This window comes from Pyxicephalus adspersus, chromosome 1, assembly GCF_032062135.1.
Source record: "Pyxicephalus adspersus chromosome 1, UCB_Pads_2.0, whole genome shotgun sequence".
In the NCBI taxonomy this organism is placed as follows: domain Eukaryota; kingdom Metazoa; phylum Chordata; class Amphibia; order Anura; family Pyxicephalidae; genus Pyxicephalus; species Pyxicephalus adspersus.
This window is the reverse complement of record NC_092858.1, coordinates 67,888,322-67,913,247: the sequence shown is the minus strand read 5'-3', so window position 1 is coordinate 67,913,247 and position 24,926 is coordinate 67,888,322. Positions and strand designations below refer to the sequence as shown.

The following is a 24,926-nucleotide window of genomic DNA, read 5'->3' as shown; positions in this document are numbered from 1 at the left end:
GGGTTCGTTGGAACCCCCACAAGTTTCTCCAGGGTTCACTCAAGCTGTAGTTGATTAATCTCCAATTTGATGATGCCCACATAGTTCTGGGGTCAACACCCATTGGTAGAGCAAACTACATGACTCAAATAATGTTTAGGTGTCTAAAGTTTTTTTTTCTGGCCACCATTGCAGGAGTGCATTCTTTCCATTGGCCAACAATTTAGGAGGCATTGCTTGAAGCCTGAGAATTATTTCAGGGGTTCCACATAGATAAAAGGGTTGGTAAAGGCTGCTATATGGAATGTGTACTCTGCTCTGCATTTTCATGCAGGCCACATAACTAAGAGTTCGTACATGCCTCCTAATATAATATTTTTTGTTACAAAAACACTGGTAAATGTCATCCAGAAAAGCCGAAATAAACCATTCCCAACCCATTTCTCAGAGTAAAAATGTGGTTTTAATTTCAAAAGTGTTCTACTGTTATGGACCTTTCCACTTCTGCGCAGAAAATGTCAACCTACATATTAGCATAACATCTAAAGGACTGAGGATATGTATTCATTTTTCCTTGTTCATAAATAAGCCTTTTAAAACTTGAGGATGTTTTACAATTGTAATGTGGATTTGTATCATCGTGGAGTGTTCCTCTATTTCAAAGAACATAGGTAGGTTGCATGTACAAACTCCTAGTGGGTTACCTAGTTTCTTATAGTATAGAATCACTCTTTTGTGACAATTTTGATATCTAAGAACAGTAACTTCTAACAAATGTTAATAGGTTACACAGACTGATAAATTAGGATTAAATAAAAAATTTTATACTTTTTGATATTATACAAGAAATATACTAATGCATAATAAAATATACATTACTAGTGTATGGGAAAATATGTTGATATGGAAAAAAGGAAAGCCTTGGAAAGAAAATTCCTTTTCCTATGAGCACACATTCACATTGATAATCACAGGGTTTTCCAGCATCCCTGGGGCTTCTGTTAAATGGCCACTCATGCATATTAAAGTGCATTGAAAATAAATTTCATATTCTCTATTCAAATGGAATGTGATTAAAATTGGAGCATTAGTCCTCTAGTGCTTTGGATTTGCAACCAAGCAATGGCTAATAAGACTGACAAGAAAAATGTATATGTTTTACTCTTCTCTTATGCCCTTGATAAAATTATCACAAGTACAAATTTCTATTTTATTATCTTATCTCAAATGATTAGATCTGAAGAGCCTATAAACATACATCTTAAACTGGTTTATGTTATATTTGAACAGGTAGGTGACTTAAGTTAACATCAAAGAAGAAAACTATTGAATGGTATTACAGTCACATTTAATCAAAATAGACAGCTAAAGTAGTAATCTACATAACAACGCAAACATGAATGAACCTTTCTCCAATTTGATGTCAATGTTGAAGTTGATTCATTTTTTTAGGGATAAATATTTTGATTGCAGTTATCACTAAGCAACTATTTCATTCTATGACTAAATGTGTTACACATATATCATTAGCTTGCCTGTACAGAAATGTTCTTCCTTAACAAACAGTGTCTAGAGCATGAATACGTACAGCTTTCTATTTCCAGTGTACAGTTCTGCTCATCCAGAGGATATCTTCTTAAGTCCATCATGCATGCTGCTGTTGTTGTTATTCTAAAAAATAAAATAACACATTAAAACAAATGCACAAATAAGTTTTAAAAAAGCAAATATATATTGCTAGGATTTAAAGGTACTTTTGGTGTATTACTGTAAATGAATAGTGTAACAAAAAACCTCAAGGATGATGGTGCATAGCTGTATTCGTAACCCTTACATGGATTAACAGAGAGAGGGAGAAAAGATCCCCTCTTTACAAAAATGTACCTGAACTTTTTTTAATCATTTTTTATTTAGGTAATGTATAAAAAGCAGGTTGGATTAAAAGTTTTACCTTCCAGGTTTCAGCTACTGATAAACACTGTGGCTTGTCTATAAAATGCATAATATTACATATTTTGTCCAGATCTATATCTGCTAAGCTCCTACTGATAATAATTACAGGTGGAATGAGGACTTTTGTAAATGGACTGAAGGAAATAGGCTTCTTTTTGTCGCACAAATCCTCTTAATACTAGATGATACTGTTTGGATAGGGTAATATGAATAATTCTCTATATTATTAGTAAACATATTACTTTTATTCTATCAAAAACTTAAAGCATTCTGTTTGGGAAATGGCATTATAACTAAGACCCTTCCACAATTTGCCTAATAGCAAACAGATGTGTATGACCACATGGTGCTTCTCTGATCAGAGAAATAAATCCTTACTTTGAATTACATGGATTCCATTACTGAACTTAAAAACAGCATTAGCACATTTTTTAAGAAGATAATTATTTCTGTTCCCAGAACTTATGGACAGCACTCTATAGAAAATATTGTAGATTATGCAATATAATTGAAATAATTATTTCAATTATATTAATAAAAATGAAATCAAAACCACAAAAGTTTAAAGTTTGTGCATTCACTCATAAAGAATAACACATCAACCAAGCGAAAAACTTGTGCGCATCACATTTTTGTGGGTAGTAAATGTCTACAGTGAGCAGTACATACATGTCACAAGTACAAATTATAAGAAAACTAAAAATAAAATTGATAAATACGTTAAAAACAAACCTTAAGTTAACTTGTAAGATTCACGTCTATATATATAGTGTGATTTTATCATCTAGTACAAAGTAGAAAGTGCAGTAAAACGTATTAGATAATTAGATTTTAGTTTCCCAAGGAAAAAACTAAAATCTTGTTGCCAGTGGTTAATGCACTTTGCAAACATTCACTTCACTGCAATACCTTATGTAATTTGTTCAATAGAGAGCACCCTCTTCTTTTCCGAGCATGGACAGAAATAATAAATACAGTTTTCTCAGTCACTATCGTCAAAAACTGTGACTGTTTTCAACCTTAGAAGTAGACACTTGAGCCTTTTCTGCTTAAGGCTCTTTTTCCCTTAGGCCCTACAAGTATCATGGGATGATGTTTTGTTACTAGCACTGACCAAAACAATTTACAACTCGCCCATACAGTTACATTAACAGTAGTGATTTGCCCGTGGATTCATTTTTATTCATGTGCTGGTTTTAGGTAAAATATACACTTATTAAGCCTATTTTAGGCTCATTATACAACCCAATTATAGGCCCATTTTATCACAAAATACAATGTAACAATAAAATAATAAGTGTAATTATTTGCCGTGCTTGGCTTAAAATGAATGTGTGCTTTGCTTTCTTGGAAAATAGAACAGGTTCACTTCTCTCTGCCCCCTTTGCTCCATTCAGCCAGGAGCAAATAAAATGTAATCTGTAAATTATATGTCCCTGTCATAGCTTTTAGAGGGCTTCCCCCTCCTATACTAGCTTGTTGGGTCAACACTGGTAAATGGAGAAAATCATGAATCAATCAATGCTTCTCCATATGCAGAAGAACTGAATATGTCCTTCAATTTGTGCCCCTCAATGGATCAGGAAAGGAGCAGCAGAAAAGTAAGCATATGCTTAATAAGGATAAGAGAATTAAAGAAAATCTGATGCTGAATTTGAAAAACATAGATTTTGTAACCATTTTAAAGTGACTCTGTATCACCATATTAGACATAATAATATTAAAAAGAAAAGAAGTCATCATAATATAGAAAAGTGAGTTTGTTTTATGACTATCGTGACTAAATCTACATTTTATGTAATTTATTTAAAAACTTTATATAGAGCTGTACTAATTATATGAATAAAATAACAATATATTGGTGTAAATGGAACATTCTGTAACAAAAATGGTATTCTGTCCTCTTAGTTTTCTCTAAAAATGCGTGTTCCTAAGTAGTTACATTGATATTCTCAACCAGGCAAGTAGCATCTTAAAATGGGTGACAATGCAAAATATACCTGTCCTTTAAAACTAGAGGCTTTGCTTTTCTTAAGTTTGCAAGTCTGTTCAAACTTTAAATAATATTATTTTAGTTTTTGCTTTACACTAGATTGCATTAAGGTCATATTATAGTACATAATCTTGTTTCCTGCTTATATCTATTTCCTTTAAATGGTTTCTTCCATTTACAAGGTTCACTTCATGTTATTTATAGCAAAGTAAAATGTATTTTTACTATGAAGGCAACATGATGCATTGATCCTTTTGTGTCACAAACAACAGTTAGCTACTGGAAACATGTTCTATTGCTTTTTGCCAGCTGCTAAACCAAGAGGTAAACTGCATTAAAGCTATTTTTATTCTGGTTGAATTAGCTTATAATTTTTAGCTGTAAAGAGTATGAACGGTTTAAAAATATTTTAACACTTGACAAAACTTTACATTTTTTAAAGAAATATTTATGTTTTTCTTTTTAGTTGTTTCATGAATCATAAATACTAATACCTAAAACTATTACTGTCATTTAGGCAGAACCTTCTTACTTTTTTGTATCTGCTTTCCCTTAATCAGAAACATTGGTGCTTTCTCTAAAGCCCTCAAATCTCTTTGTTATTTCCCTGGATCAGTACAGCTTCTGTTATACTTCCAGGCTGATAGCAGTATAACTTTCCTGCACCAAGAGAAGCCTCCTTCTTCTGGACAGAGTAGAGCATATGAAGCCAGGGCTCCATGTTTTATGAATACCAAAAGGAGGCAGAAAAATAAAGTTTAGTTTACAGGGATGGTTTCCCCAAATTTTAAAATTACCATGTTTGAAATTTGCATCCATTAGTTTTGGGCTGCAAAATTAAAGAAAGTAAGCTGCAGTATTTGGTGATTCTAAGCACCCATAAATGTATATATATGTTTCTATCGGAAATAATGGAACCTTTAAGAGGGTTTATAAGGGTTTAAATAATATTAGAGAGATTTTGTCCCTTTTTACTTCCCTGTACACTTCTTCTGCATAATTATTAGAACTACTTACTTTATAAATGCCTGCATGAGGAGATACAAGCACTGTAAATCCTTTTCCAGGTGCTCTTGCACTTACTTCAAGTCTGGGTCCTCTTGGACCACTTTAGCCTGTTATTTGACACTAACTTCACGATCTCAGGTATGTTTAACTGCTACAAAAGTTCAAGGGACTTTAAAAGTGTTTTAAAAAATATTGTAATGTTAAACTTATGGTCTATATAAAAAAGGTCTAGTTTGAAGAAAGAGACTATGGTTGGCATGACACAGAGAAGGAGAAAAGGTAAGTATATATACATTAAAAAATAACTTAAGAACACACAAGAAACATGACACAGCTACACAATGCAATAGAACTTAACTTGATTTATATAACATCTAGGTGCAGTTGTAAAAGCTACACTTGTAGTCCATGGGAAAAGATGGATGGGGTTTTCCTCCTAAATGTTTAAAATGTATGTAAGTATAAAAGAGGAAAACTCTTGGCAGTCGATGATCTGTTTACCATGTTTACCAAGTTGGAAGAAATCTCCCAAAGTAAATGGAATTTTCCTATCTGACCAAATGGGTATCCTCATTGTAAGATTTCCTCCTAGCTTCTTATTTTGGGACAAATCTAACATTTTGGATTTCCCTTTTACTTATATTCCCATTACTAATGGTCAAAAGGTCAATTGAATCGGTGATTATTTCCAATGGGGAAATACAAAACATGTTCTAACCTGTCTGCATCATAAGCACCCCCCAAAAAATGTTTTCCTAGTGATACATTTTAAATTTCACCACATTGTCTATGCCTAGTATTATTGCAGGTAAGTATTTTTCTGTTTCTAGCTGCCACTTTTGTTGCAAAATATTATTGATGTAGGTAAGTTCATTAGATCATAATATCTATAGGCCACCTACTAACATTGGCAGAATCATTTATCTTATTAACGTGGTCAACCCTTGTTGACAACATCAGGAAAAGACAGATTTGTTTATAGGTGACATTTACAGACATGCTTGAAATAATGATAGTAAATAGACGAATTTTGTCTGAAGACAGGCAACAATAGAAACATGATAAATCTCCCTGCATATTGAAAACAGCTAGTGGGGAGTCCCAGAGCAATTAAGATTCAACGGAAGAGTAATGAAGCACAGTCAAATATTAACCTTTTTAACACAGGTTTCTGTCAGCTCTTAGCAATTCACCATCTCAGTAAATATATGGTGTTAGTCAGTTGTGACGCAGGGAATACAGTATTTGATGAATCAGGCTTTTTTCTTGTTTACTAACATTATACATGTGTATGAAAAGCACATATTTTAATGCGAACTATAAAGAGGAGTGAAGTTATTCAGAACATATGTTTGTATTATCACACATAACATATGTGGACTGGCATTTAAAGCTGAGAAACTCCACTAAGTATTCTTCCAAATTTTCCATAGTCAAAGATGGAATTTTCCACATCTTTTCCAAGTCCACATTGCAGGAATTTTCTTCATCTATTACTCTGATCACAACTCAACCTATTGCCTCAGTGGCGATTGTGGCTGGGGTCCATGCCCCAGCAGGAATTCAGACAACAACAAAAAAACTTAACACAAGGTTTAACCTTTTCTGACTTTATCCACCCAAAATGTCAGCTTTTATATACAATTTTAACTTTACATCTACTCTACAAAATTCCACATTTATCAAATAAAACATACACTCCAAAGGCCCAATGGAAAGGAGAAGCAATATTAACCGAACATTCAACGTACAACCTTAAATCTAGCTTCCCTAAAAAAGCCTACTGGTGAAACGCGTCAGGACCGAGACCTACGGAAATTATTCTTGATATGAACTGAAAAAAAGAACTTAGCATGGCTTATCACTGTGGATAAGTATGGCTAATAGGCAAGCTATTGTCAAACAAAAGGCATGGAAAACCAGATGCTACTATGTACAACATGTACCAAAGTCAAAATAAAAAAGAGTTGAGCTAAAAAAACCTTTCTCCCTCAGCTTTTCTTAAGAGCTCCTAAACTGGCAATATGACTCTTATGTACTCCTATACTTAACAAAAAAGGAGCTGCAAATTAATTTCTTGTTCAACTGACTATGGAAAAGATCATCAGTTGCATTATACATGGTCCTTTCTTCTGGTGGCGAACCTGAAAAATGTTCAGTCAATAGTTTAGGATGTACCTCAAACTTATAGTTGCAGTGAACTTGAATCTTATCCTTCCTGGCCACTGTTAGTGAAAAGAACAATTGGCTAGGATGGATTTTTCCAGATCATTGATATTATTTTCCCCCTGTATAAGCTGGAACCCAACATGCTTTCTGTCTAATAAAAATATGCATGTTTGTAGAATAAACAATTGTTAGATATATTGTTCAGTAACCTGATCACCAGTGCATTGTAAGCTGTCATTTAGGGTTTCTGGGTGTTTAATATGTGGATATATGTATTAAGGTACACACACATCATTGGTAAATTTTGTTAGATCATAATCAGTCAATGCAGCTTCTAATGTTTAAAACATAAAAAGTTTAGTTATTCTACGAAGGCAAATGAATATAGATAAATGAATATAGATAAACACAGACAGGGAACTGAAGCTATGAACGTCTTTATTCATCATGTTAAAAGGCAACTATTGTGTCTGCAGTAGATAGCTGTCCATCAACACTGAGAAACCCAAGAGCAAATGTGAACATGAACACAGAGAATACATGGTGAATCATAGCATTAGAATAAAGTGTTAAATACAAAGTTTTCAGTAAAAAGTGCTGATAAATAACGACTTTTGACAAGGGTAATGATATATACATATAGCACAATAACTAGCAACCAATGTTCCCTGACAACTGAAAGATACATTTATAGGAACAAGATGCTACCTTGATATTGTTACGCCACTGAACTAAACAACATTAAAATACTGTCAGTTCAAGTTTATTTTGAATAGATTTTTCAGAATATAATGGAAATGCATAAAGGTTACCAGCAGATTTAGAACTATCAGTTATTTTCAAATGCCGCAGCACTCTAATGTGATTCATATGGCAATAATAAAAAAAATTTAACTATGCATTTAGATGGTTAATGGAACAACAGTGCAGTAACTGGGTGACTTTTTGAACTTTAACAGAGTGTAAATATGAAAATGAATCCTAAAAGCTGCTCTATGTTACCTCATTATAGAAAGCAGATGTGCACAGTTTTCTGAAACAGTGCACAAATTGAAAATTTCTTTTAAAAAAATGTCACACTGTTAGGTTGTGGACACAATCAGTCTTTTTATCAGAAACGACAAAAGACAGAAAAGATAAATGAACCAACACTGTACAGCGACGTTCTGCTCTATAGAGAGAAGAGGGGGGAGAACGAGTGAGTGACACCCCGCTGCGCTCCTCTCCCTTTACTTCCATTGTGGTAATTTGTCTTCCGTCTTTCATGGTATATATATATATAGTATATATTTACACAAAAGACAAATTCCACTACTAGGCAGATACCCAGTGACATACATATTCCCTAGTGACCAATGAGGTTGTGACAGGTAGGTACCCCAGTAACAGGTACCTCAGTAACAGAACACATAGGGACAGTGGGGGAAAAAGAAGAAAACTAAAATGAGAAATATATGCCAAACTAGACCAAAGCTAAAGGCTGCTGTAATGGAAGAGAATATTGGCAAGAAACTAGCGAAAGATAGAGCACCATACAATTCTGGGAGGCAGGTTGGATGGCCTGGTGAGACAGGTCAAGCAGAGCAGAGCTATCTGCATAACAGAATCTAGGTCGTGAGTTTGCCTTGCTTTTCGGGACAGGTGAGCCCTGCGCACGTTTCTTTTTTCGGTGGCCAAACAGAAAACCTTGCTAGTCACAACCATGTAAGAAAAGTGCACATCTGGCCTATTACACCACATAAAGGCAACGGGACATTGAGGAAGAACATAATGATGATAACATCAAAAAGCAGGGACTAGGCAGCAGGTGGATAGCCTTGGAAATTTAGGGATAGATAACATTGATGAGGCATCTTGCACTTTAGGTAGGTCTTAAACACTTTAGTTTCACTTATCTGATAGATAATACATAATATGATAATATGTTGGAGAGTGCTTCTCTAAAACACAGGCAAGCAATACCATTATAGTTCAATAAAAAGTATATAATAAAAGGAATGAATGAATTAAAGGTTAATTTTCTTACCTTAGGCCATATAAAACTGTGCCATCTGGATGGAGACGGATCATGCGGTTCTTCACTGTAACTCCATGTACAAAAGACTTTTTGTCATTCAGAAAATAGGTGTCAGGAACCCACAGCTGATCTGCCACTCGGTTGTCAAGAGTGAGGTTAAGAGGGATTCCGGTGTAAGCTAATCTCTTGTCTCTCCAGTACTGCTGAAAATACATTGTCAGAGTATAGTCCTGTAAAGAGAGAAGATATAACTGAATGCCTTTTTAGGATTCCTTCTGTCTATATTTCTGATGATATACATCTGATGATATACATCATTTATCTATTTGGGAACCACTCAAGTTAAGATGTGATGGGAAAAAAGAGTAACCCTTTACCCAAAATAACCCTTTAGCGATCACATTATAATAATCACATCATATTAATATTTCCCTACAAAAAAAGTCTTAAGCTATATACATATATCAGATAATAGTAATAGTTTCCCAAGCTGTTTGGGGCTTTAGACTTGGTACTTCATATTCCAGTAGCCAACTCTCCTATAAATAGCAAGGCTCTCTGTAAATCTATAGCTCAACCATACCTACAAATATAATCATGACACCTATAAATATAATGTTATAGGTGAAGACTTTGGTGGGGGGACTAATTGGTCTAATATGCAGGTTTGTAAATTGCAAACCCTATTTAATTTACAGTGCTGCATAAATTGCTGGAACTTTATAAATAAAGGTTAAAAATATTAATGTTTTACGCATATTACCTTGAATTTATAATAGAGTAACTGTCTAACCAGGTATTTTGTCACACAGATATATATGCATACCCTACATATCCTATAACATAGATTGAGAGCTGCATACTATTGATTTCACAACCAGAAACAACACACTAAATGAGAAAATTTTATGTGGCAGTGAAAGACCAAATTTACCCTAAAAAATGTATTGAGTATTGTTTACAATTGATTCAAATATAACACAATCATAATATAAAATAAAAGTAAACCAGAGCTGACATACTATTGAGAGAATGGCAATTACAAAAGAAGAGCCTTAAAAGTGCAGATGTATTATGATTGCATTATCATTGGGGTTTAATGTTATTATCAATATTATTATTATTATTAGGCAAGATTTTTATAGCGCAAGCATATTACACAGCGCTGTACATTAAATAGGGGATGCAAATGACAGACAGATACTGACAGTGACACAGGAGGAGGAGAGGACACCACCCTGAAGAGCTTGCCATTTACTACTGTCCCAAGTAATTTATTAATTAGAGAAGCAAGAATAAACAAAATAGTGTATACTACCAACTACTTACTTTATATATGCTAGAAGGCATCCTTCTAGGTAATAGGTAGCATAGCAAAGGGGAACTATATTTTATGGCTAAAAGTATGGACAAATGAAGACATCAATGAAAAGTGATTTGCCACATACTGTATATCCTTTGAATGCTTTGGGAAGGATAACTTAGTAAAGAGGACTTTGATTACATTTTTAAAATTTAGTGAATTGTACATGTTTTAACCAGACTGGAAAAAAAATCTGTGACATTGAAAAAAGGGGAAATGGAAATTAAATATATACCAATAAATACTTTGTCATCAGTGCTTTTACCTACCACACACCTACTGTGACATAAATACGGTAAGTCTGTTCTTAACTTTGCCTCCATGTAGGTGCAAATTTAAATTATTTGACCTCAAGATATTTAGGAAATTTATGCGCTATATGTGGGTATGCTTGATTGCATTACGTTACACACCATCTTAACTTTCCTATTCTTGGTGCGGTGCTACTTTACTACTAAGTATCAAATGCCCCATGTGTTTGGTATGTGGTTTTATGAGTCTGTTGTTCAATAAGAATTGTAAAATAGGGAAAATAAATAAAGGGAAAATATATTTCAGTGACAAATTTTAAACAGATTCAAACAAAAGTACAACCATAAAACAATGACATTAAGTCCTGTAGTCTTTACCCCTTCAGTGCTTCTGGAGTTTATTGATATTCAAGACTAAAAAAAAATTTCCTTATCAAAAAGTCCCTAATCCCATTTAGAAGTTATATAATTGAGCTGCTTGTATGCAGGATAACTGTGATAACTGCAGTCTCGAACCCCGATGTGTTTTGCCTTTCCTAGGCTTCCTCAGGGAAACGTGAGACTGTATGTGCTAGAATGCATCCCAGATTTGAGGGTTATAATTCCCTTTAAAACAAGCATAGATTTTTTAGCAGGTAAATCAATGGTGCAAGGCGAATGGTTGCTTTTTAATCAAAGATTTGGGTTGCTTGGTGGAGCAGCTTAAGCAGACTAGCAACTGAGGTTGCTGACTGCTGGGTTTGCCTGACAGTTTTTAAATGAATTGTAAAAAGCTCAAAGATTTTCCCAAAGCAGAGATGTCTGTTTTCTATATTAGCATTGGTTATGTAATTATTTCAAGCATACCTCAATTCCCCTCAATGGTCCATCAAATAGGGTACACAATACCCTTTATGTTCCTGGGTGACTCTGAATATGATATTCCCTATGATTTTTTTTGATGTACACAAAAGCAGTATGTTCCTTTTTTTGGAACCTGATTTATCAACAACTTGGAGAACCTGATCTCAACAACTTTTGTAACAGTACCACATTCAAGAGAATTAGAACTTAAAATCTCAAATTTTTAAATCTGCAGCTTTTATTGATAATACCTGTTTAGACACTTCCTGTTACAGGGTTAAAATACTAAATGTCAATTAGTTATTGTTTACTACGAAACATATATCGGTTGTATAAACATTGTTAACCCAACTTTTTTTCCAGAAGTTACCAGGCGCAAAACTTTCATTTTTAATATGTTCCTCAATTCCTGGTCAGTGTGGGCATGATTTTAATCTGATTTGCTGTTTTTGTAAGTTTAGTTTAGTAACTACTTAAATGGTTATCACCAGGTCACAGATTTCCTGTACCATCCATTTCAGTAAGACTAGGTTCTAAAGTGTTTTTTATGTCATCCCTACAATTAATTGTATCTAAAGCAATTCCAGACTTACTTTACTTTTCTCTTTTAAACTTTTTTGAAATTAGAAGCCAGAAATTCTGATGTTCATGGAAAATCCAAATGATTGTGATTATTGTGGTACAACGATGGCATTATTATGATAACTATCATATAGCTGGATGTCCCTTCTTTTTTATCCTACTTCCAAGACAGTTTCATTGTCATAATGGTTCTGACATAAAATTAAAATTAATGATTTTGAAAGCAAAAATGTTGTAAATGCTATAATTGGTGCCATGACCAAACAAGAAGGAATGGATGTCCTTCCGATATCTCGTAAGATGTTGTGTTCTGCATTACAAGTGCACAATGACTGGTGCTTTTTATCATTAAATTCTTAAATTCAAACATTTCTAGGCTCTCTGGGGAAAAAAAAGTAAAATGTGTAAATATATAAAGGGCTTTGTTCAAAAGATATATGACAATGGAAGAAGTAGTGTGCGCTTTCCTACAGGCTGTAGGTTTCTTTCTGTGCAAAAGCAATTTCCCAGGAATGTACATTACAGTGGTTTGAAAAATACCCACAAATAAAATGAATATTGTTGATGGTTAACTTCACAAAGGCTTTTACAGAAAATTGCTTCATTGTACTTTTAGCCATGCTTGTAACAAAAGAAAATTACTTTTGTCTCCAAATGCTTAGTAATTGGATTTTTTTTTTCAAACGATTCAAGCGCGCTTCACATACAAAGAGTAAACACTTTGCATGCCTATTTACTACAGCATTAAAAACTGAGAGGAGTTGAGATCATCTATGACGTAGTATATGCCAGATATTTTTATGAATAAAATTAAAAAATGCAATATATATATATTGGTGATGATTGTATTTCAAAGGTGTAATACCAGTGTGGTATTGTCCACTCCTTGAATGACTGGTATACTTTTGCATATTTTGTCTGTGCTATACCAAGCCTCATACTTGTGGTATCCTGAAGAGAGAAACTACTGATGCTTGTGGATTATAATAAAAAGCAGAGGATTAAAAACAATTGAAATGTGAAGACAGTCAGTGATTATCTAAAGCCCTCTACAGACGTCAGAAGGAGGTCAGATCACCGTCAATGGAAACAAGGCAAAACTAAGACAGAGAGAGGTTTGGAATTGTCAGTGGTCACAGTACTTTGGGCATCTAATTTGGAGAAATAACTGAAGACCCAGGACACATGTACTAGGTACTAAATCCAAGTCACTGTTCCAAAGTAATGTAAAGCAGTACACAGAGACAGCTTCAGTCCTAGAACATGCTTATGGTATTGCTATAGTCATTATGTATTTATGTTCACAGAAACACGTGGAATTAATTTTAAATCACTACTTTTTAAAAAGTCTAGATTTAAAGATTCCAATCCCCACATAGGAAGACATATTACTAAGTGATGAGATTTCAGCTAATAATGCTAAGACTGCTGTATATATAAATAGACCAACACAAGGTTTATACTCGAGAATATATAATTTTTTTTTATTGTATGGCTGTAAATTAGTTAAAAAAAAAAGAATAGTACACTACATAGGAGGAGTCTAAATGTAGGTCCACATGTATAGGCAAGAATTATTCAAATCAGGATTAACCTAATAGTCTTGCTGAGCCTTAGCTTTATTTTTAATTTTTGGGGATATAGGCATCTGGCACACCTGAAATTCTTAAATGCTAAGGCATCTGACAGAGGGTCGGATAAAAGGAAGGAAGATATTGACCAAAGGAGGAGTGCATATAATATATTTTCCTTTTTAGAAGATTGCAATGTATGATTAAATGGTCCACAGAGTCACTTTAATTGAAAATGTGATTGTAATGAAACAGAGATAGACAATACAAATCTTTACATACAATACTGGAAAGACTATTTAGTAATATGTGTTACACAAAATCTACTTTGTGTGAATATGTGCTTAGTACAAACGCCCTTTTTCGTAAAAATAGGGCAGAAGAGTTATAGGAGAGCCACAAACACAGTAAAAAAGTTACATTTTAGACTGTGTACGCAGAATGCATGATCTACATTCATTTATTAGGTGACAGGTTTTAAAGTTTTATTTATTATTATTTTTGTAATAGTGATGCAATGTGCAATAAAAGAGTTACTAAATTAATTGCTTCCCTATAAAGAGGTGAATGGTGTCATTACCAAACTTGTGACCAGAAAGAAATTACAAATTTTTAGATTTTTTTATACAGTTCAGGTTTTTGAATAGCGAGCAATTGATTTTAATTTTAATATTTATTAACTACTTTGTAACACATACATTATATTGCAATTATTTGACATGCAAGCTTGTGTGATCATTGCTTACATTGAGAGAATATGATACCTGTCATTGCAGATCTGGTTAAAAATATACAGCTTGCCTGGAGATGTTCTGGTCTTCTTCCTTTAAAGTGCCCCTACCACCGATAGATTTGGTAACTTGCCATTGCATTCTAAACACACAGTTATATCTATGCGTGGAGCCAAAAGTTTAGTTTTATATCCAAGCAATTAGCATTCTTTACAATGAGTTCAGAAATGGCAGCTTACATCTTTCAGTATAGGTCCACATTAATTTGCTCTTTACTATTCTGTAATATGAACTAGATATATGCTACAGGATGTATCTGAAAGCATGGCATGAAACTGATTGATCAGCTCTAACTACATAAAAGCATGTCAAAGTCATTCTGGGAGGCCTCTGCTGCTGTCATTGATGTCATACCTGATTGTTGTCCTTAAACAGCAAAGACTGGGATTCTGATTATATTTTGGTTAATATGTCATGGGCAGGATATCCATGGATTTGATCTGAATGCATGTCTGAAATCTAAAAAAACTGTTCCAGGAGAATCTGATGGTACGTAACACATTTCTATTGTTGCCTTACATTATGAGTATGTTCTCACATTTTTTTATTAAAGTTCCCCAAGACTGGGGAAGATAGATTATCATGGGAGATTTGGGGTGATACAGCAAACCTGGAGGAGATGTCCTTATTTGCCATTAGTTGGCAAATGTTTTCCATCATGGTTGAGATCTCTCCAGACTTGGAGAGTTTTGATAAATCAGGCCCAATGTGAACTATGCCAACTGTTCTCTGGGAGTTAAGTTGTAACCTCTAGTTTTTTAGGGTTTAATCTTGGTGTAATATGCCTTTCTGCTATCATTTAACAGCACTGTAAAATACTTGTACATGGATAAAAGGTTTATTTGTAATCCTTTAGCTATTTCTTCTGGCTATTTGTATAGTTAAATGACTTTACAATATAAATAAACTGATTGTGGGTGGCTGTGCCTTACTGAACTGACACTTTCCAAAAAACCTGAGTACAGTTTCTGTTAATATGTGAATGCTGACTTCAGCTGCTGGGAGCTACATGGGAATCCCAAAATGAGCATTCAGCAGATACAGCTGGAGGGAGTGCAAACACATCCCCTCAGCAAAGTAAGGAACAGTTCTCTATGAAGGGAAATAAATAAAATCTGCAGTACTGAAATATAATCATATATATATAAAAACTTAAGTTAAACCTGTGACCAGGATATGGAATTTCTGGCTCTTACACACTCTTATAATTCAATAAACAGTTGCTGAAAAAGCATAACTTCTTCAGTTGTAGGAACCCGAAGTTATTCAAACTTCACAGAAGAAACACATAAGCTGTTCTTTGTCAAAAGCTCAGCCTTTCCCACTCCACCGCCCAGGGCACATGTTAAGTGCTCTGGAAGTGCAGCAATACTTCAAGTGGACCTTTCAGCAGTAAGAGAGGGTTGGTCATATGCAACGGACAACAGGTTCCCTAACACACACAAGGTGACAAAGATGCTGGTACAGGCTAAAATGTGCAGCAAAAGAACAGTGGTTGAGAAGGAGAGCTTTACCTCTGTGGGCTTGTAAGTATTTTTACGCTGGACAAAAGTAACAGACATTTTCCATAAGGGGATGGGAGTTGAATGTTAACAAAGCCATTTATCATTGTGAGTGATTTCCCTACTGCTAACAATAGACATTACAGGAAAATTAAAGTTTGGAAAATGTGCATGGGGATTTGCCCTTTTTTACTTTCAAGCAACAAGACTGTCATTGAGTTTTCTCATACCAGTTTTGAATGTTGAATAACCCTGAAATAATATTGCAAAATAATTTGTGTCTTCAATAAATCATATAATAGCTTACATCATACAAGTTTGAAATTAAACATTATTTGACCTATCTTATACATAAATGAAGGTGAGCTATTCCTAATATGATGAAAGGTAATGTTCACATTGGGATCCTCAAATGCAGCTGAGCATCACTTGCTACGTTTTGTTAGAAAAATAATAAAAATGTGTTATTTCTGGACCCTAAGGACTAAAGTTTATAGCCCCTGGTATTTGTTTTAAAGATATACTCCTAATATTTTATTGAACAATAAAATCATTCTTTTTTTAAAGTTTAAGAACAAAAGTTTTATGCCTAGTGGGTATATAAAGTGCATCAATTTCATATTCTTCCCACAAGAGACTGCATTAAATAAAATATAAACCTATATGGAACTTTCTGGTGACTATTCATTGCTCAAGGAACCCCTCGCAACCTAGTTGATAAACACTGGCATTGGGGATGGTATTTCCACTATTATGAAAAATATATTGGCACTTGCACATCATCTTGTGGCATACAGTATCAGCATCAGTTCATGCAACTCTAAAAGCCCACCCACTACTTACAACTCCATATGTAATTTAGTAATGTTAGACAAATAGGTGCTTAGAGAAACATTTAAATGATCCTGTCTGCTCTAAATAGTTATTCAAGTAGGTCCTTGAAAAGCATGTAAATGAAAATATTGATCATGGCATCTATTTCCTTATTCATTTGTTTGAAGAGCATACGTGGGTTGGTTCTCCCTAGGCAGAACCCAGACAGCAATAAAAAACAGCTTCTGATGGATGCTGTGCAAACCTCCAAATTTTTAAATACTAATATTTTTTTTTTTGACTCAAGCAAACATTTCATTAAATCTTTCTCCTAATAGGTCCTAATGACAGAAATGGGTGATTGGAACTAAATCCGCCAAAGTACGTTGACAACAATGTTCCCACTACAAAGATCCTGATAATTTTCTGCCTTGCTGACTCTACAGAAAGAGAAGAAAACACCCTCAACAGGCAAAACTTGAAAGAAGTTTAGGTCCTTACAGGCCAAAAACATTTTTTTTTTGCTGAAGTATAATTATCATTATATATAAGTATCATATCATAGTTTTGAGTGTTTTTTAGATCACCAAGTACATTTTTTATAGATTTGTGGCTGATAGCCCAGTGATTGTCAAATTATTTTATTTATTTTCAATAACGTTTATGGATTTTCAAATAAATATGTAAAAACAAAACAAGTAAGGGCATGATTATGACACGTTTTTAAACATAACTGTCAAATTATTTGATTTATGTAAACTAATTAGACCCAGTAAAGTGTGATATACCTATAGAAGTACTATAAAAACCCTGGCAACAATGAAAATAACTGATAGCGATTGATTTTTTTTCCCAGTTAGAACCACGGAATTATGAAGGCTAACAAATGGAAAGAATAAAGTCTGAAATGCTCTTAACATACAGTAACTCTAAGTGCAATATAGATTTTAAAAAAGATATATTAATATTTAATATAATATGAAGCACCTATTACTACTGCTTATTTGTTCATAGATGCAGACTGCCAAACATAACAGCAGCATTTACACAAGGAACAGCAGTTATCTGTAAAATAATTTTTCGACATTAGATGGTGATTAGATATTCCAAATGGACATTTGTATTAGTGTTTGTTTTTTAAACATGCACACATATACATTGACATTTATGAATGGGAGAGAGTGTCTTACTGTCTATGAGGAATTTATGGAGAACGGCTAAGATGGCCAATAGCTAAATCAGGTAAATCAATTAGAGGTTTCTGCTTGTAAATAAACATGATGATTGTTGCCTAATAAAAAATCTTAACAAATGTATGTGTTAAACCCATACTAATATATTAATCTAGGTTTCACATTTCTTTGTATACCTGTTTATTTCTATAAAGCAAACAAGAAAGGCTATGTTGAGTTTCTACATTCAGATTGACCAATACCATCTCAATATTAAATTATACAAGTTTAATATGTCTACAAATAAAGCAGTTTTTAATGTTTTCATTATGTTGACACCATCATATAATATGGATTTGATAAATACTACAAGAGAACATAAAGTCCTCATTAACGGTTAATGAGCTCTATTTAATAAACAGGGAATCTGATATTCCCTCAAACATTACTTGGTGGGAATCAATTACTGCCATTGAACACATGGACCTGGAAGATTCCCATGAGGGAATGTTTGAAAGGATGTCCAAGTCCCTTATTTTTTAAATAGACCGCTGTGTGATTCACAGAATTGTTTGCTTTTTCTGGAGTTAAGGAGACAGGGAGGAGTTAACTTGAAATTTTAACACTGGGGAACAATTTTGAACAAATGTTTTATTGACTTCAATTTTTAAGCTTTTTTACAATAAAATAGGTACGCAGATTCTAAAAGTGCAGTTAGTTTTCTTCTATCATGTCAGTTTTTTTCTCTACCGCTTATAATAATGCAGTTACAGTAGTGTGCATTAGTATAGACTATTCATTTACATGAAAGACAGTGTGATCAGAGGTTGCGCCCTCCTCTATATAGTGAATAAGCAAAATTTATTTTTCTACTTACACACGTATTTCCTTTTTTCAGATCATGTCTGGCTCTGCTGTTTCTCATTGTAAGTGCCTAAACAACCCTGATTCATTTTGTTATATCTGTGGCAGTTTTACCATTTCCAGCACACTTGTAGAGCAAGCCTATCTGGCATATTTTAAAGTTAAACTTGGTGATCAAGATAAGTCTTGGGACCCTCATAAGGTGTGCAAACAGTGTGTTGAGGGTTTACAGATGTGGACAAAGGGAACATGTGATAAGATGCCATTTGCTATACCTATGGTTTGGCGAGAGCCAGGAGATCATTTCAGTGACTTATACTTTTTATAGTGAAAACTTCAGGATTTAACAAGAAAAATAAATGTAACATAGAGTATCCTAGTCTACCATCGGCTATACGCCCAGTGGCTCATTAAGATGGAATCCCAGTGCTGGTTTTCGTTACACTACCCTCCCTTGAAGAACATGATTATGGTGATGAACTAGGGGACAACAATGATGAAGAGTTTAAAATTGAAGAGGACTCTGTTTGTAAGGGATTTGATCAGCATGAGTTGAGTGATTTGGCACATGATTTGGGACTATCGAAGAAGACTTCAGAACTTTTAGCATCAAGACTGCGTGAGAAAAACTTACTTGAAAAAGGAACGAAGGTATGGTGCTTTCAAACCAGAGAAATTGCATTTCTGCAGTACTTTAGAACTTACAGTGGCTTTGTGTATTGCATTAACGTACCTGTCACGGTCCCTTCCGTGACTGAAGTTTGAGGATCTGTCAGACAAGCTGTATAAGAGGTTATCTGACAGTCTCTTTGTTTTTACTTGTTTTTGTGTTGTTGTTTGTAATGACCACTCCCCTTGTATCAGGTGCAGCTGGTGGTCATTACTGCTCCTCCATTTAGTCTGGCCACACAATGCGGTTGATATTCACTGCTGGGATGTGAAGAGCTGGAGTGTTGTGCCATCCTGAGTTCCTGTTTATATCTGCTATTGAGATAAGTTGCTTTACTTTGGGTGTTTTGGTGCTTTGTGGTTATTTTGTTGTTTACTAGGCCTCAGGGAGACACTGGCTCCTTCATAAGGGAAGGAACCAGTAGTCTCAAGCCAGATACTATTCCTAGGGCTATACAGGGCTAGTAGGGACTAGGTTCCTGTGTATGAGTATTCCCACCATCAGGGGATACTCATACTGCTAGGAGTTAGGGCTAGGTTAGGGTGTCTGTTATGGGTGACCATTCCCTTTTCCCTAGCCACTGGAGGCCTAGTCCTGAGTATAATACTTTCTGTTTCCCTCCCCTGTTATCCGTGACAGTACCTGGTTTAATGGAGGAATTGGGAATTTGAATCTATAACTCAACTGAATGGCGACTATTCATCTATAGCTCAAAGCAGAGCTTAAAATGTGTCATCCTTCACTATTGCAATATATTTGGGCCAGTCCCAATTGATCATTCAGTTTCTCTTTGTGAAGAATATGCAGACATAAAGAGAGTCATTGAGTTGTTGCAATATCACCAACACAAATGGGTCATCTGTGTTGACCTTAAAATGGTATGCTTCCTTCTTGGTCAGCAATGCGGCTACACCAAGTATCCCTGTTATCTGTGCATGTGGGACAGCGGAGCTTGTGAGAGGCATTGGGTGGAAAGAAAACCAGGTGATCCAAACATTCTACATGAGCAACTTGTTGATAGAAAGAATATTATATTCCCACCTCTGCACATGAAGCTGGGTCTGATGAAGATGGAGACTGTTTCAAGTTACTAATTTTGGCATTTCCTAGCCTGTCATTTGAAAAAATAAAGGCCGGTGTGTTTGATGGTCCACAGATTCAGCAGCTCATCAAAGATGAACATTTCATCAGGACAATGTCAAAAATCAAAAAGAATGCTTGGTTATCATTCAAAGCCATTGTCAAGGACTTTCTTGGAAACACATAAGTAAATAATTACACAGAAATTGCCCAGAAACTCTTGGAGAGCTACAAAATGCTTGATTGCAATATGAGCATCAAGGTGCATTTTCTGTATAGCAATCTTTATAACTTCCCGGAAAACCTTGGTGCAGTCAGTGATGAGCAAGGTGAACAATTCCACCAAGATTTGAAGGTAATGGAAGGACGGTATCAAGGTGGATGGGATGTACATATGATGGCTGACTATTGTTGGAGCATCCGGCGGGATTGTCCTAACACTGAACACTACAGGAAAAGCAATAAGCATAATTTTTTTTTCTTAACCGCTTGCCCGATTAATTTTCAAATGTTTTACTGTAAAGAAAAATGTCATAGAGTAACAATAAATCCTGTCTATGAACCAAGGAAATTTAAATAGACAGTACATTTAAGTTTTTATTTCATTATTTTTTAACTTTATGTAAAATTTGTATGTTTTTTTTACAAAAATGTGTCCTGTTTTTTTTACAAAAATTTGTCCTGTAGTCAGGGAATGACATATTAAAAGTTTTTAATACATATAATAAATTTGATAATCCATACATAATAAACTGTGTATATTAAAAAAAAAGTATCTGTGTCCTGAAAATACAACCAGAAGTGAAAGGAAACTAGTTGTCTCCACTGGAAGATTGAGCCCCACATCTTGATTTGGTGCCAGCTGTAACTTTAAAGCATACCTAAACTCAGAATTTTCACTTTACATAAAAGGGTACACAACCCCTTTATGTAAGGTATTCTGTTTGTTTGTTTTCTTAAGTGCAACACCATTTTTTGTTCAAAAAAGGTTGTAGCACCGCCCTCTAATTCTCAATCGCCTAGGCGATCAAGAATGAATGGGAGTGCAGAGCCTCCCGGGATACCTACGTCACGCATCCCGGGAGGCTCTTGGGTGCTCCTTCCGCCCATACCTGAGCATATCAGACATGCTCAGAACAAGCCCTTTCGTCAAAAGGGGGAAAAAACTGTGCATGCGCAGTGAGATCGGCTAGTTTTTTCCCGTCTATATCACCCGATCCCGTGCCTGTGTTGGATGACGTAGCAAGAAGAACCCGGAAGAAGAGATGAAGAAGGCGGTGCCCGGAATGCCGGCCTGAAGACGGACTCGGGACGACGTGGGACTTGATGGAAGAGACCTCAAGACTGATCAACTGTTCTGCAGGATTGAAGGTAAGTGTATCTTTTTTTTGTTTTGGGGGACTTTTGAGTTTACATCCTCCTTAATCAATTTCTGTCTCTGTGACATTGGTCACCAGGACAAATATGGAAAGCAAGTATAGCCTTGAGTTTTTACATTTTCTTTATCCAGTCTTTAAGCGTTATATATATTTAAATGTATTTTTTTTTCTATATTAGCATAGTTATTGTAAGCACAGGTGTTCTGCTGTTGCAGGTCCAGTGGAAAATAAACTATTTCACAAATGATAAAAAAGGATATTATTGGATTTTGTTTAGCCAGCAAAATGTAGATGAGCGTGGCTTTAACATTTCAAACTTGTGATCCTATTTCTGATTTAGGAGTTTTCTTTTCTTATATCTAAGTTTCTTTTTTTTCCAAGTGGAATTGGAGCTCCTTCACTTGGCTGCAAATGGCATTACTTGTGTATTGATGTGTGCTTCTGTATCTATATAAGGACACATTTCTAATCCACATGGTTGTTAAAGGAAATTGGATTCAGGAAAGGTGGAAAAAACAGGACATTAACTGACATTTGTGGCTCCATATTAGTCATTCTGCAAATAAAAGAAGTATTCTTGCATAGATAACAGTTTTGCTATACCTCTTTATTGTCATCCAAAAGCATAAAAATAACACTATGAAAGTGTCAAATTACATCTGATTGTGTCAAAAGTATCTAGGAGCAGTAATGTAGACCCAACTTCCTCCTCCCAAGAAAGGCAATTCTTTTCACCACTAGCTTTGCTCCTGATTAATAAAGCTCTCCAAGACTGGAGAAGATAGACTAGTGTGGGAGTAATCCAGCACACGTGGGATGGATTTGGTCAAGAATTGACAACATTTGCCAACTTATACCAAATGATTCTTAGGAAATCCATAACAGGTTTGTTGGATCACCCAGGTCCTTATATGATCTTCTATCTTCACCAGTCTTTAATAAATCAGGTCCACTGTGTACAGACTGAAGGTTTTTGGGAGATACAGTTTAGTGGGACACAGAACACTTTGGGGATTCTTTCTTCAAGTACAGACCCTTGAAAGGTTTAGACCCTGAAGATGTTTCAAAAAAGTTTCTCTGATTACAGGTGCAAGGTATGCGAATTTGAGGAAGCCCAAAGATTACTTTTGAAGTGCGCATGTAGAGCTCAATAGTACTGATTTATTAATGCTCTCTAAGGCTGGAGAAGATACACTTTCATCAGTAAACCTGGGTGATTTAGCAGACCTGGAATAGATCTGGTGCAGCATTGAAAACATTTGCTAACAAATAGAAAATGTTTATAAGAAATCCATTCCAGGTTGCTTGATCACCCAGCTTCACTGATGAAAGTGTATCCTCTCCAGCCTTGGAGAGCTTTAATAAATCAGGCCCAATGTACAAATGTTGTCTGTAATGACTAAACATGTATGGTTTAAATAAAAAATAGTTACGCATGATCAAACCTGCCTTTTTTCATACACAGGGATTTGTATGGATTTGTGGCCACACTTTGACCACAAATGTATTGCTTGCAGTAAGGATAATAATGTGGTAGGTCCTGTGGTGTGATACTTAAGGATTGGCCAGGCCCCTAACTCCAGTCACTCTAGATGAACTATCTGCCTATGTCTGTGCAATTTTAGCCAGAAAAGAAATCCCTAACTTCCTCTAAAATAAAGGACTTCTAGGTTTCATCCAAGCAAACAATGTACGTGACCTTATAATACATCATTACTGTTAAGAAATGCCTTTTTTGTTGTAAATTATCAATGAGTGTGCATTCAATTACCATGGTGATTTCTTTGCTAAAGATTGAATAGAAATGTATTTCCATTCTTAATGATGTTGAGTGATATCCCTACTCATTTAATTCTTGCAGCATCTGCTCTTCAGAAATGTAAGCAGCTGTTTCTAATTATTACCTTTCAGTGCCTTCCTTGGCAGGGGAGTGCAGACACAGGAAAAATGGAGCCTTTCTGCACAGAGTAAGTCATATGGTCAAATGTCTTTGTACATGTGATATAATGCCTTAACAATATTTTGTAATTTTCCATTGTTAGTGACAATCTAATATCAAAACACTCTTGCACATTAAAGGGTCTATTTATCAATATCTTCAACCATAGCTCACTCAACTCCCACCCAAGGTTACCACACTTCTTCAGCTAAGATTTAATTGCCAAAAGATGTGTGAGTTTTGGTTAAAAGGTGAAGAAATCCTAGGTGAAAAAAGTTCATAAATAGATTTTTGATAAATGTATTTTTATAAAGTAACTCACACACCCTACAATTACAGAATAGTTAACTGGAATGGATGGAATTTGACCTTAACAATCCTAATTTACACATTACAATAAGAAATATGTTCAACAGAGATAATATGGTGAATTGTAAATCACCCTCAGGTGACTGGCATAGTCGAAATTGCTTTAGGGCCCATGGCAAAGAACTAGTGAGATCCCCAATGCACTGATACTACAATGCTTAGATCTGAAACTTTGTAAGAACAATATAATGTATAAGGATTTACAAAGCTGTTAGCACTGAATTAGACTCATGAATAGAATTTGATAAGACTTAAATAATATATGTTTGAATTAAACTAATAAAGCCAAATTCCAGGGACCAGCTTTGCAGTGCTTAGTAGCTTGTTAACTTTTTCAGTTACGAGGTTTTATATTTCAGGTTTGCTTTGTTCAAACACCCTAAAATACTTATGCCAGTATTCCATAATTTCCAGCACCTCAATGATGTGATAGACACCCTAACTGGTATTTCCCCTTCTTTGCCCCTTTCACATATTTAAAAAAAACTGTGTATATCTCAGCCAGAGCACGTTTTAAAACTCCAGCCTTGACAGAATTTTGATAGAATGCATGTACTCTGTCTTGATTCTCAATATTAGAAATATTAAAACATTTTTTTCACAACACTTTATATATAT

The 24,926-nt window shown here is 34.8% G+C and overlaps 1 protein-coding gene across 3 annotated transcripts in view; it reads right to left on the bottom strand.

Moving 5' to 3' along the window:
• Positions 1-24,926, bottom strand: part of GABRB3 (gamma-aminobutyric acid type A receptor subunit beta3) — a 91,453-nt gene that overhangs the window by 19,373 nt on the left and 47,154 nt on the right. For all 3 annotated transcript variants that reach the window (XM_072412915.1, XM_072412904.1, XM_072412924.1), the window contains 2 exons: positions 9,129-9,349; positions 1,568-1,650 (listed from right to left, as the gene is read on the bottom strand). In XM_072412915.1, coding sequence (XP_072269016.1) covers positions 1,568-1,650; positions 9,129-9,349 — 304 coding nt within the window. The remainder of the gene's footprint in view (positions 1-1,567; positions 1,651-9,128; positions 9,350-24,926) is intronic.